This window comes from Phalaenopsis equestris, unplaced genomic scaffold, assembly GCF_001263595.1.
Source record: "Phalaenopsis equestris unplaced genomic scaffold, ASM126359v1 Scaffold000002, whole genome shotgun sequence".
NCBI classification, from domain to species: domain Eukaryota; kingdom Viridiplantae; phylum Streptophyta; class Magnoliopsida; order Asparagales; family Orchidaceae; genus Phalaenopsis; species Phalaenopsis equestris.
In genome coordinates, this window is record NW_018164444.1 from 17,733,037 (window position 1) to 17,747,351 (window position 14,315).

Below are 14,315 nucleotides of genomic sequence, written 5' to 3' on the forward strand. Positions count from 1 at the left end.
AGATGGCGTTGTCTCCATGGCGATGTAATCGAAGTAATGGAGCTTCCTTTAAAAGACCACAGCAGACTTCTACCGCGAGATCGCCAATCAGCAAGGGGAGAGAGAGAAGACGAAGCCGGAGCACCCGCCGGCGATTCATAAGTTTGCTCGATCTATCTCACACTCTCTCACTCCTGCGGCGTTCTGGCGATGGATCAGGCAATGGCGATTCGATCGGTGGGCGGTTCGTCTGTTTTGAGCGTTAGCTCGGCTTTTGGTGGCCGGAAGATCGGCTTCGATGAGTTCGGAGCTGGAAAGGTGCCGGTAAAGGTTTATCCGGGTAGGAATCGGAGCAGGAGTGGTTGGTCATCGAATATTGTTTCTGTGGTCAATAGGTTGTCTCCGTCTGAGTCGAGTGTTCTTCCCGTTTCACCGGAAGATGCGCCGAAGGTGTTTTTCTATATATTTTTTTTGTGTTTTTGAAGCCAAGATATGTTTGGTTGCGATCATCTTGTTGTTTTCTTCAATGTTTGAACACTTGTATTTGCTTTGAGATCAGCACAATGCAATGCTCGATTGATGTTATATATAGCTATATACATTACCCAACATGAAGTTCCTTGTTTTGCTGAAGTAATTTACATATATTTTGACCTATTCTGTAGAAATCGGACTGTTTTTTCTAATAAATTCTCAGATTAAAGTTTCACCCTTGAAATTAAATGCATTTGATGGAAAGTTTTTGTATAATTGTTTTAATCGCTTTATTGATTATGAGTTTTTTTTTTGAAAATCCCTATTGCTCTCTATGGCAATATTGTTTTAGGTGGAAGAGGTGGTTAAAAAACTAGAAACCGTTCAAAAAATTGGGGAAGTATCATCAGGAGTGTGGTCTAAGCCAAATGTCAGGAGGAAAACAAAAATAGTTTGCACCATTGGCCCATCAACAGACACTATGGAGATGATATGGAAGCTAGCTGAGACTGGCATGAATGTTGCTCGCCTTAATATGTCTCACGGAGACCATGCATCTCACCAGAAAGTAATCGATCTGGTCAAGGAGTACAATGCACAGAACCGAGAAAATGTGATCGCCATTATGCTTGATACAAAGGTGAAATTTTATTGGGGCATATACATACATACCCCCTAATTCATATGTATTTATTTTTTCCAACACCTAAACTTTACTTTTTTACTTTTGTACCTCCCAAATCTTTAATATCACATAAAAAATACCACAAATTTTAGCTTTTAAGAAGTGAAATGCACTTTTTCTTGCATAGTTAAGTTTAGGTGTTAGATATGTAAATAAAAAAGAATCGAGTGGTATGTTTGTAAATCTTCTAATTTATATTCTCATGTGTTTGCATCTTTTCCAGTGTTTCTGAATTAAGGTTTCTCTTATAAACACATCTCAGCATTTTGAGTCAGCAAAAAAGTCATGGGCATCAATCTTTCTAATCAAAGTGACTTTTTTTATCAGTTTTTGGAACATAAAATAAGCTTGCCTTCCTAACATTTTACAGTTTGTTGTGGCACAATAAAATTGCCAACAAATTCTCTAGCCCAAATGGATTGCAACAAGTGGAATGTAGTCCACACAATAGGCCTCCTTTTTCCAATTTGCTGGGCCTTTGTTCAAGGGAATGTCTGCTTTTGCTAGAGGATTGAGCTTGGCGGCAGCAAGTATGTGTGGTAGTCAATAGTCCGGATATTTATCGGACAATATAAAAGAAAACCACTCAACTTAACTTGCCTTAGTTTAATTCATACGCGGTGCACCTAACTTTATCGTACATGAAATAATTCATATTGATGAAACATCTTTACTCTACGTTAGGGATAGTGTTAGATAATAGGCTTCTCATTCAATTGGGATGAACTTGGACTTGTGTACAATCAGTTATATTTTATTTTTTCTGCTTTCTACAACTTATGTTATCACCCCTTATTTTTTTATTTATTTTTTTGGGATATCCTAGGGCCCGGAAGTTAGAAGTGGTGATTTGCCCCAGCCAATTTATTTGCAAAGTGGCCAGGAGTTCACTTTTACGATAAAAAGAGGAGTTGGCAATGAAAGCTGCGTTAGTGTCAACTACGATGACTTTGTTAATGATGTAGAGGCAGGTGACATGCTTCTAGTGGATGGTATGCAAAAACCTTTAGTTGTTAGGTGTTCCTTTGCTTTAAAACTAAAAGGGGGATATAATTTTACATGTGATTTATCTGTGAGTTTATATTTGAACTTTGAGTGCATTGATGTCATCTATTAATGCTATCGGGTGCAAAATTCAATATATATTATTCTTTTTTGAGATTGCTTCTATTGCTTTCCTAGGATTGCTTCATAAACTATTAAATTTTATCAAAGATTAAAAATTGTTGGCTTTATATTTATTTATTTTTATTTTATTATTATTGTTTTTTGCATCTATCTTTTGATTATTCAATACTTTTACATGGACTGCTCAGACACAAAATTCGTTCACTCGGTCAACTCATGAGTTAAAAAATGGAATATTAAATGTAAATTAATTTAGGTCACTCAGTGCAAACTCAGAGCCATAGGATGATTGTACTAATGCTACCCAATAACTCATCCACTCCAGTATAGATAGTTCCCTCTCTTAAAATGATTTTTTAATTATGATTGTAATGAATGCTTTATAAGATTACACAAGGAAAATACATGTCATGTTCTTTTATCTTCAAGCGGAACTACTGTTATACGGCTTCATGGCTGGATAAGATTTTCACCACTCAGCTTTATAATGGAGGCTGAGTCAGGAATTTCTTACCATGAAATACAAAAATCAGGATCAAAGTATGAAAATTTTTAAAAATATCAACATAACTCACCTAGCTGAGTGGTTCTTAGACATGAACATTTAGGTAGATTAGACCGATTGACTTTAACTTCTTGGGAAGGAGGAAGTTTAGCTATGCGAATGTGGTAGATTGGATCCATGCAGCGTTAAGCAAAGTAGAAATTAACCATTCAAGTCGTTATAAGTTAAGAAAGAAATACTTTTTTATCTACCTTTTGTTTGGAAGATGTAAAGGTTCTTTTTCAACACTAGGAAATGATGAAGGATCAGGCTCCTAAACCAAGCAATCTCGTTCAAATCAAGGAATTCAGCCATGAATGCTATTAGAGAAAGAGTCTTTCGAATTTTAGGTTGGGATGATGTGGAGATGGCTCAAAATGCTATTGATGGAAGTGGGAATCCCATTTTTGCTACTGAAGTGATTGAGGTTAAAACAAATCTCTTCAAGGAAAGAGTTGGCGGGGCGGGTTAACTCGTTCACTGGAGGATGAAGCTCCGTGGACAAATATTTTTTGATTATCTTGAACTCTAAAAAGAGAACTGGGAAGGAATTTTCTTATTTGTATTGTTTAAATGTTGAGATGGAACATATATTTCTTTTTTATTGTGGAGTGCCTTGTCTCTAGCTGCATTGAGTCTCTTTTCAATGCAGTTCCATGAATGTAGCTTGCCCAACTGGCTCTCTCCTTACTAAACATGTAAGCATTATTAACAATATCTGTCTTTCCTTTTTCCTTTTTGCATTTTTCTTTGCTTTAGATTGCTACAAAGCAGGTTTATTGTTTGGATAGATAGAGATTTGAATTTTGCTTAAGGATTTGACTGTACAGTGGGAGAAATCCTAGATGGAAGAATTAATTCACATAAGATGTCGTAGAAACTTGGTAATTTTTGGCCTTGTTAAAGTTTGTATGATCTCTCAATTTTGGATTAGCAAAGTTGCAGTTTTGCTGAACAGCTCACAATTATAGATGTTTCATCACTTTGTGTCCAACTTTAGCTTTTGCTATTATATGTTAAGCTGTCTAAAAAATAGTTTTCTTCAGGGGGAATGATGTCTTTTCTGGTTAAATCTAAAACTGAAGATTCTGTCAAATGTGAAGTTTTTGATGGTGGTGAACTAAAGTCCAGGCGACATCTTAATGTTCGTGGTAAAAGTGCAACTCTACCATCCATTACAGGTATGTTTGTAAATGAATGCAACTCAAATGAAAAATACAGGCTTTCACAAAGGCTAATGAGAATGTTGATACTGCATATGGATATAAGCTGACATGCTTTTTTCCTTCCCTTTTGCATAATGTTTTGCCTATATTACTGCCTCATGCTGCTTGCAAATTTTTTTGTAGACAAGGACTGGGACGACATCAAGTTCGGAGTTGACAACCAAATAGATTACTATGCGGTTTCCTTTGTCAAAGATGCAAAAGTTGTGCATGAGTTGAAGGATTATCTGCAAAGTAATTGTTTGCAGGCCGTGTTTTGTAATTTTTTTTTGGAGCAATTAAATAGTGCTGTTTATTAAACGTCGACCATCTGATGATCCAATTAGGAGAGTAGATGTTTTAGATTCGATTTGTGTTAAGAAAGGCAGAGGTAGACCTAGGAAGACTTGGGCTTATTGTATTAAAAATAATCTTAATTTACTATAACTAAATGAAAATATGACACTAAATAGGACGCAATGGAGAAAAAGGATTCATGTAGCCGACCCCACGTAGTGTGATTAAGGCTTTGTTGTTGTTGTTGTTGTAATTAAATAGTGCTGTTTCTGACATAATTCTGGTTTTTTATATTTTTTATTTTAGTTTAATTTTTTCTTTCTTTTGATAGAATGCGGAGCTGATATTCATGTAATTGTAAAAATTGAAAGTGCTGATTCAATCCCAAATCTTCATTCTATACTCTCTGCATCTGATGGGGTAAGACTTAGTCAACTGATTTTTTATTTTATCAAAGTTTCTTCCAGTTTTTACACGGATGAGAAGTTCTATTCACTTAGTTATGCATTTTTTAATGATAAAACTAATTGTTTATTTACCCTGTTATGTATTTAAATCACATTTTTGTAGGCAATGGTTGCAAGAGGAGATCTCGGAGCTGAACTTCCAATTGAGGAGGTTCCACTTTTGCAGGTACCAATTGTTTCCAGGCATGCTAATTTCAAAAGAAATATGGTAGAAAATATAAAATTTCTGGTCTCATTGCTGGTCCACAACAAATTTATTGATTCTGCATGAGCTTTTGCTAGTTTCTTTCCCTTTAAGAGAGTCTCTGTAGGTGCTCTAATGAAAAATGATTTTCTTTTCAGAGTGTCTTTCAGAAAACAAATACTGTTCCTTTTTAAAATCATGTGTTGAACGTTAAATTGTGCTAACATTAAACTTTGTGAATAATTATAAGCTGAAGAAGGCATGTCTTCTAAGTGGTCATGGAAGGTCGTTGAAACTTTTTTGGGTTGATCTCTTAATGTTTCTGTTTGGATTGTTTAAGATGATATTTTCTTTGAATTTGGTTTAAAATCATGATTACTTGGTGCTATTGGCCAGATAGTTGACCATTAGTTTGCTACATAGGTTAGTCGCCATCTGACCCTACATAGTTTTTAAAGCAAAATTATCTATCAGTTTGATAGACATGCAATATTGATTGCTATTTTTGGTGTCAAATTAAGAGGTTAGTCTTTTGAACATTTTTGTGTTAGTTATAGCCATTTAGAAGGTATTGGGGTGTAATGGAATTATGAGAAGAGAATGGAGGTGTTGGAGACGAGGGCTAAGGATATGAATTTTTTTTGTGGTTTGTGGTGACAAATGGATAAAGAATCGACCAACAAATAAAGAATTGAGCAATAAAAAAACTTATAAGGTGGAACTTATGAGGCATCTGGTTTAGGTTGCTACTCTTATTATTTCCCCAACGACCAATTACGCGACATCTTTTATAACCTAAATCATCACCTTCTTGCTGTACACAGATTGTTGGGGATTATGAAAGGCATGGTCAGCCTTGCAATGCCATTATTTTAATATCCTTTCGTCTCTCTAATTGGTCCGCGCTGCCTAAAGATGTAAGTGAGCCAAGCTGGCCCGAGCTCGACTCTTTAATGTCGGTGCCTTCTTCGGCGAGCTGTCACAACGCTTATTCTTCTCTTTAAGGATGTGATTGAGCCGAGTTGAGTATGTCATGGATTGAACTTGCCTTGGTCGAATCACAAGTTGTTCATATTCAATTCAAGCTTGAGCCTAGCTTTCACACATATGTTCATAATTAGATTGCTTAAATTCTTTAATGTTCATGATAGGAATCCCAAAAACAATTCCTAGTGTTACCTGGGCTTAGGATCAATTAGAAACTAAGTCACAACACAAAATAACATGATCACACTAATTTGAGAAAACTGGAACAAATAATTATTTAAAAAGCACAATTATAGCAACAAAAATGCAAACGAGACTTTTAAGTGGAAATACCCGAGAACGTAAAAAAATCACGAAACCACACTATCAGAAATTTAACTATGAAATTCAGAAATTGTTACAGAGAAATTACACCGATTTTCTCTCTACACATAAAAAAAACTTACAGAACTCGCTCCACAATCTTTCTGCTCCAATTCGACGTAAAAATCATGCCGAATTAATGAAATCCACATTGTCAACACTTCTTACCTTCATCAGGATGCTCATCAAAGAACGCGAAAGGAAGATACACCAAAACTTTGCTTACACTGCTTGAAATCAGGATTAAAAAAAAGTCCCCATGTCAGTGGAGAAAAAGTTGGAGAAAAAGAGTATTCATGTAGCCGACCCCATGTAGTGGGATTAAGGCTTTGTTGTTGTTGTTGTTGTTGTTGTCGAGCGCTCTTGGCGCATAGGCGCTCTAGCTTGGCGCCTATGTGCCAATCTTATTGTGTCTAGGCACATAGGCTCCCAAATGGGGTGCATAGGTGCCCTCTTTTCTATTGCGACCACACCAAGTGGGCGCATGTGTCGGCCTTACTGTCAGCCTCGTCTACAGGAAATGTTGACGCATATGCGCCGAGTACTGTGTATCGAGTTCACACACATAACAATCTCCCACTTAGAGATGATAACACCGAGCATCGGTCCTCTGTACTCGCGCCATCATCTGAATCGCCTTCATAGTTACGTGCTGTGCTGGGGCTCACCCCCGGTCTCATCCTTCATGAAACTCAATTGAAGTCAAACATAGTTTCAGTTTATCAATAGTCACCACTTTCATTAACATATCGACAAAATTTTGAGCAAGTATCTTCTCGAGGATCAACTGCCCATTTTCAAGAATACCTCAACTGACTTTGTTCCGTTCTCACATAAAAAAGAACAATTTTAGCAAGATTAATTGCACTCATATTGTCATTATAGAGTTTTTCAATCCCTTGTTCTTTGCCCAATTCTGTCATGAATCTGTGTAGCCATATCATCTCCTTGATAGCTTCAGTGATGACAATATATTCGCCTCCGTAGTTGAAAGTGCAACAATTTTCTGCAACCTGGAGACTCAACTCACCGCTTTGTTCCCTAATGTAAAAACATACCTGTCGCACTTTTCCTATTGTCCACATCCCTGTCAGATATGAATCTACAAATCTCTGTAGATCATCGTTGCACTTCCATAACAAAGTGTCTTGTTGACTGCTCCCCTCAATACTCGAGAATTCACTTTACCGCCTTCCAATGATGTCTGCCTGGATTGCCCACTTATCTGCTGACCACTCTCACTGTATATGTAATAACTGGTTTAGTATAAATCTTCACATAACTTCCAACTTTTGAAGTATATAAAGTTCTCCATATGTGATCGCTCTGCTTCAAAGTTAGGCGATAGCTCCTTAGATAGCTTGAAATCTGCCAAAGGAGTGTTAACTGATTTCGTCTCACTCATATTGAACCTCTGTAGGATCTTCTCAGCATAATCTGCCTAAGACAATTTAGTATTGTTGCACATCTGTCTCTGTTGATTCTCATCCTGATGATCTTCCTGGTTGGACCTAAATAATTATCTCGAACTCAATTGATAACTCTTTCTTCACATGTCTGATTTTCTCCACTGCAATCAACATGTCATCCACATATAAGAAAAACAAGATACAACAATTACCAAAGTGTTTGATGAAACAACAATGGTTTGTCTGAAACTTAAAGTACTCATTGTCTGACATGAACCCCTCAACTCTCCTGTGCCACTTTCTTGGGGTATGGTTCAAGATATAAACAAATCTTCTTTGTCTGGAACCTTATAACCTATTGGTTGCACCATGTATAGTTCCTTCTCTAGATCTGCATGTAAGAAAGCTGTTTTTTACATCTATTTGCTCCAAGTTGTAGATCTTTTTTTGCTACCAAACTCGAAATAACAAGATGTTTTATCAACTTTATTCTGTTGTTAACTGCTTAAAATCATTGATTGAATACGTAAGTGTTGACCTCATTTTCGGGTGAGGTCTTCACTTCTCTCCTTAGAACTTAGTGTCTAGCTTTAGACTTCCTTTGTTTGACCTTCCTAGAGGACTAGTACCGGATCCACACCATTTAGAAAATTTGAGCTACCTCGTCACTCCTTTGAGTCTCGCATGGGCGGTCCTGAATTCTCGACATTTTGCTGAGTTGGTTAGAACTGACATTTGAGATTCGAGTTGAGTTCCTACATCAATAGGAGCAGCCTTTAGGAAAACCTCTTGCTATTCGAATTCTCGCTAATTCTGCATGCTTGCATTTTCACACACATCGCACCACACACGATTTTGACGTAAATTGACTTGCCCGTCGGTGAACTCGCCCGGATGACGAAATGGACCGCACGGATGTGTCCGTGACGTCAAATTTAGCTAGGAGAGAGGCCCCTATGCTTTCGAGCGCGAGCAATTAACAAAAAAATCGATGCACATTTTTTTAATTAGCGGGGCGCGGGCCCGAGCTCAACCCAGGTTTAACTCGTGTTCGACTCAGGTTTGATTCGGGCTGGACATGGGCTGAACACGAGCTCAATTATTTCAAATTTCAAAATTTGAATTTCAAATCAACCATTTAATTTCACAATAATTAAATTTAATTGAAGAATATGATTTGCCAAATAAAACTTCTCTACGCATGTAAACTATTCAATTCTTTGCCGAATCACCTATAACGGATATTTTGAAAGTTCAGCTATACAATTGGCGAGGTCCTTCGAATTGGTATTATTTGACCCCTGCTCCTCCCTAGTTCGACTCCCGCTCCTTCGCGCTGAAAGAAATTCGGCCCCCGCTCCTCCCCAACTCGACTCCCGCTCCTTCACGCAGAAAGAAATTTGCGTCTCCTGCTCGCCTCACCCGCTCCTCCTCCGCTCGATCTCGCTACCCCTCTGCGATCCGAGCTCCTCTCGGTAACCTATTTCCTTCTCGCGCACGACCGAGATACCACTCAACTCCTTCCTTCTCGCGCACGACCGAGAGCCTTGCCTGCTCTCCTTTCAGTGAACCAAAACCCTCAATCGCGCCGTCCCCTGCTCCTACCTCTCTGCGCCGCGACCAAACTACTTGACCCATCTTTGCTCTTCCTCGCGGCAAACCGAAGCGCTCGACTCCACGCTGAGCCGAAGACCCCCGCTGGACGCCTTCTCCTCGCTGTGCTGAAGAGCCCCACTCGCCTCAGCCTCCCTGCATCGAAGCCCTCTGCCTCCTTTCTTCTTCGCTCGTTCAGGAAGGTAACCCTCTAAACGCTAGGTGGCCGTTTGATAGCTGGTTTTGGGGAGGATTTAATTCAAATCTCATTGTGATATCTCTGCGATTGTTAAATGATTACCTTAAATCATAGATTTCCAAAATCAAAGAAGGGTTTATTGGATTTGAGTTTTGTTCAGTTTTTTTACTCATCCTCCATTGTCATTTGTGTCATTATCTCCTGCCTTTCCCTTAACTTAGGCTTTCTCATCAGGGTATTTACATACATACCATGCATTTTTTATTATATCTAATATATAAGCTGCAGCTCTCTATTGCTTTCTGCTCTGTTATTTCTTTGTTTTTTTATACACGTCATTTTTTCTAAGCATAAAAAAAAAAGTAAAATCTATTTTGGCGGTACAATATTTTATTGAACTCTATGGGCTTAAAAGGAGCTGTTTGGAAAGCTGTTCTTTGCTATAAATGGCTGTTTGGAAGCTGCTAATCACTGTAGAAGTGCTGTTCGAGGTTTAGCATTGCTGTAGGTGGTTGTTTGTAAGCTGTTAATCACTGTAGAAGTGTAGTTCGAGGTTTAGCATTGCTGTAAGTGGCTGTTTGGAAGCTGCTAATCACTGTAGAAGTGCTGTTCGAGGTATAGCATTGCTGTAGGTGGCTGTTTGCAAGCTGTTAATCACTGTAGAAGTGTTGTTCGAGGTTTAACATTGTTGTAAGTGACTGTTTGGAAGCTGCTAATCACGGTAAAAGTGTTGTTCGAGGTTTAGCATTACTGTAGGTGGCTGTTTTGTAGAAGTGTTGTTCGAGATTTAGAATTGTTGTGAGAGCTGTTTGGAAGCTGTTCTTTTCTGTGAGGAGTTGTAGGAAGGCTGTAGAGGTGCTGAAAAGTGTTGTCCATTGCTGTATAAATGTTGGGAGAGCTGTAGGGTGTTATTTGGAACTTGGAAGTTGCTGTCTGGAGCCGTAGGAGGTCCTAGGATCATCGTCTAAGCTTCCTAGTTGCTGCTCGGAGCCGTAGGAGGTCGTAGGATCACAGTGTAAGCTTGCTAGTTGCTGTCCAGAGCTGTAGGAGGTTGTAAGATCACAATGTAAACTTACTAGTTGTTGTCCGGAGTTATAGGAAGCCTTAGGATCACCATTGAGAGTTTCTAGTTGTTGTCCGGAGTCGTAGGAAGCTTTAGGATCACTGTCGGGAGTTTCTAGCTGTTGTTACGACTTGTTTTGTTGTTTTTTTACACTAGAATTCATGTTTTCTCCATTTTCCTGCAAATTTATTTTAGTTCTTGCAAATTATATTTTGTTTTATGAGCTAATCACGCAGCGGGAACAACAACAACAGATATGCCAGGTACGCATGTACATTTTATTTATGATCATTTTATCACTATAATTTACTTTTACTTTAATGTATCATGCATGCCTGGTTGTGATTTCATTTTCAAAACAAAATAATTTTTCAAAAATTCAACAACATTTTCAAAACAAAAAATTTTCAAAAATTCAAAAGCATTTTCAAAACAAAACAGTTTTTCAAAAATTCTTCAACATTTTCAATACAAAAATATTTTTTTAAAAAATTAAACAACATTTTCAAAATAAAAAAAAATAAAAAAACATAATACGACATTTTGAATTTACGGAAGTCTCTTGGATGAGGTAACCCATGGTTGCTAACAAGATCTCCCTAGTTTAAATGAGCTTAACAACTAGTTTAGACTAAGTAAATTCAAAAGAAAATAGTGGTACCAGAATGAGGGAACCGTGAAATTCTAACCGGTGTCGCTTAATCAACTTTAATCCACCCATAATGCTTGAATAACAACAAAACCAAAATTTTGGAACACACTTGGTAAAACCTTTTGAACCTTATACTTAAAAGACTGCTATTTCGACGAGGAGCTTGGAGTATACGTCGTGGGCAGCACGAAAAGGACCTGCAAAAGACATCTTTAAGAGAGTAAATGAGTCTACAACAACAAATCTTTTTTTAGTTTAAACAAGTCATAGGACTTTGAGGTAGTCTGTCTAGCACGACGTAAATCATCAACTTATCTTTAGACTCCTGCACAGTCATGCTGAGCAGTATAAGTCCTAACTTAACTTAGTAGTTCGAGGTTGTCGTTCGGTACGACGTAAACCCTCATATCTCTGCGGACTATCTGCATAATCATATATTATGCAAATTTAAGTCCTAAATAATAAAATTGACTAGATTGAACACTCGAATAACATCATCTTCAAAACGCAGTCACGCAGTAGGATAGTTTAGGAAGTCACTAATGGTTCTCCTCAGGATTCGTGACGTCCCCCACATTATTTTTCCTTTTGACTCCTCAAACTAACTGTTTCTATTTGAGCTACTCCCACTTCTTTTTCCACGTTCTATCGTGAAAATATAAACCTCGAATTCTTGAACAGTGTACCTCTGATCATTATCGAGAGTTTTATCGAGAGTTTTCTCAAGTGATCTCAAGTGATCCCCGTCATTTGGGATGTAATTAACTATAGGGGTTTGTTTCCGTTGGGAACTTGAAACCCATGTAAAATAAACCTTATTTAATTTTTATATTAAATTGGAGAACTTGTCAGTCACACATAAAATGTTCGCAGACCAAACATATGTCACAAATAACCGATATATACACTTTTCTTTCGAGAAGGTGTAGTATTCGCGGTATCGGGCACAATTATGCAAATTATTAGACTAATTAGATCCATTTGGTCTTATTTTTCAAAAATTAAAACACACTACTTTAAAAACCCAAACTATATATCTATTATATTAAATTAAATTTAAAAATTATTTTCAAATAAAAAAGTTAACCGACAGTAAGTTTAGTTTGTGGATTAATTATAGGGATAATTACATACATAGCATGTGAAAGATTGGTATTAACAAAATCTAGCACCTAGGTGATGTTTTGAACTACTGAACCACTGTATTTATGAATGCCACGATCAAACCATTTAGAAATTTGATAAAAATGAAAAATATGGGTTGGGTTTTATTGTGAATTTTGATTTTTGAGCGAGAGTTTGAAAAATGGTGCTAATTTTGTAAATAACAATGTTTCAGGTGCTGTGTATCTAAACAACCCCTAATTATATTAATTTTGCATTGTCTAGTTAAGGCAATCGCTTGAATTGCTGACCATTAAATTTAAATTTAAATTTAAGGTATCTAACTTATCTAATTGCTTGATCATCTTACGCCACACACACACACACACACACACACACACACACACACACACACACACAAAAATATATATCGACCGAAGGAGGAAGTCTCCGCCTCTGCAGCTAGCACTAACGTGTTGGCAGAGGATCGTTCCGTTTTCGGCGATCGTCGACAACAACGTGAGCTTCTACGATGAGCGTCGACCTCGTCGAGTTGCATTTCGCGGCTTCTGCGTCGGCGTCCAGCTCCGCTATCTGCATCAGTGCTTCTTCAGTCCGATCTTCTGCTTTGTTTCTGTGCCTTTCTTTTCGGTCTGACGCAAATTTCTCGCTGCAGGTGAAAGCTGGTTGTTCTGATGACACTTTTTTCTTTTACTGAATTGGCAAAGGCTTCTTTGCCCACGTGGTGGGAAACCCTCAGGTGGAATCTGCAATGGTATTCTCCTCAAACTATAAAGAATGTCGCGATGACACAAATGATTGTTCTTTTGTTAAGAAGAGAAGTAGGAAAGGTGGGAAAACAACAATATTTTTCTCTGACTCAGAAATTTCTACAATGACAGAAAAATTTAAGTTTGCTCTCATTAGAAAATTTCAGTGGGGACATCCACCTATGGATGTTATCAGAAAGAGCGTAAATGATTTTAAGCCAGTTGACAAGTGGAAGGTGGGACTTATGGATGAGAGATATGTGTTGATCCAACTAACAATCTAACAATGACTGAAGACTAACAACTAACAATGACTGAAGACTAAACCAGAATTTTCTCCAAGAAATATCTTAATATCACAAGAAAAGTTATGAAGTTACTCAAGTATTTCGACCTTTTCGACCTAAATCATGAAACTTCCACTGTACCGATATGATTTAGTTTACCAGGTCTCAAGTTGCTTTTTTTTCACCATTAGGTTCTCTACTCTATTGGGGCCATTCTAGGAGATTCTTTGAAGCTAGATCTGCCTATTTTCAACCTAATTAGACCCTCAGTGGCCAGAATACTTGTGGAAATGGATATTACTTTACCGGATGTTACTGAAGTCTGGTTAGACACAACCCACAATGAATATTGACAACAAATCGTCCTGGAACACAGTAAGATGTTTGGTCGTATCGTTGATAAATGCTACAAGCTCCATCCTAATTTGAAAATTAAGGTTCAAGTGAATAAGGATGGGTCTAACCTCACTGCTCTGGACATTTTAGTTCCACCTGGGGAAGATACTACAAAACATGTGGTGTCTGTTGCTTCTGAGGACCCCCTAGGAAATCCCCCATGACACTCCTATTACTGTTACTGCGAGGGATGTGATGTTGACACCTTCAAATCCCATCAACAATATTGATGGACTATTACCTACAAATGAAAGTGTTCAGACTGATAATCAGGAGAGCCTCGCAGCTCCACTTCTTCAGGAAGTATTCGGTGTAGAGGCAACTCATACTTCACATATGCTAGAACCTATTGTGGGTACTATGGTTGATATTACTTCTGCTTCAGCTCTACCACCCCATCAGACTGATTCTTCGGAAGAGGAATGACAGGTCTATTCCAGGAGGAATAAGAAGAATGGATGCAGACTCCAGCTCGGGAGCATATTGGATGATACATTGGTTACTTCTGGCAATGACAATCATCTTACCA

General features: G+C 37.8%; 1 protein-coding gene across 1 annotated transcript in view; it reads left to right on the top strand.

The window, feature by feature from the left end:
• Window positions 1-14,315, top strand: part of LOC110022808 (plastidial pyruvate kinase 2) — a 28,379-nt gene continuing 14,064 nt past the window's right edge. The window contains exons 1-7 of the mRNA XM_020721924.1: window positions 1-429; window positions 806-1,093; window positions 1,965-2,130; window positions 3,857-3,991; window positions 4,160-4,270; window positions 4,644-4,732; window positions 4,883-4,945. Coding sequence (XP_020577583.1) covers window positions 190-429; window positions 806-1,093; window positions 1,965-2,130; window positions 3,857-3,991; window positions 4,160-4,270; window positions 4,644-4,732; window positions 4,883-4,945 — 1,092 coding nt within the window. The 5' untranslated portion in view covers window positions 1-189. The remainder of the gene's footprint in view (window positions 430-805; window positions 1,094-1,964; window positions 2,131-3,856; window positions 3,992-4,159; window positions 4,271-4,643; window positions 4,733-4,882; window positions 4,946-14,315) is intronic.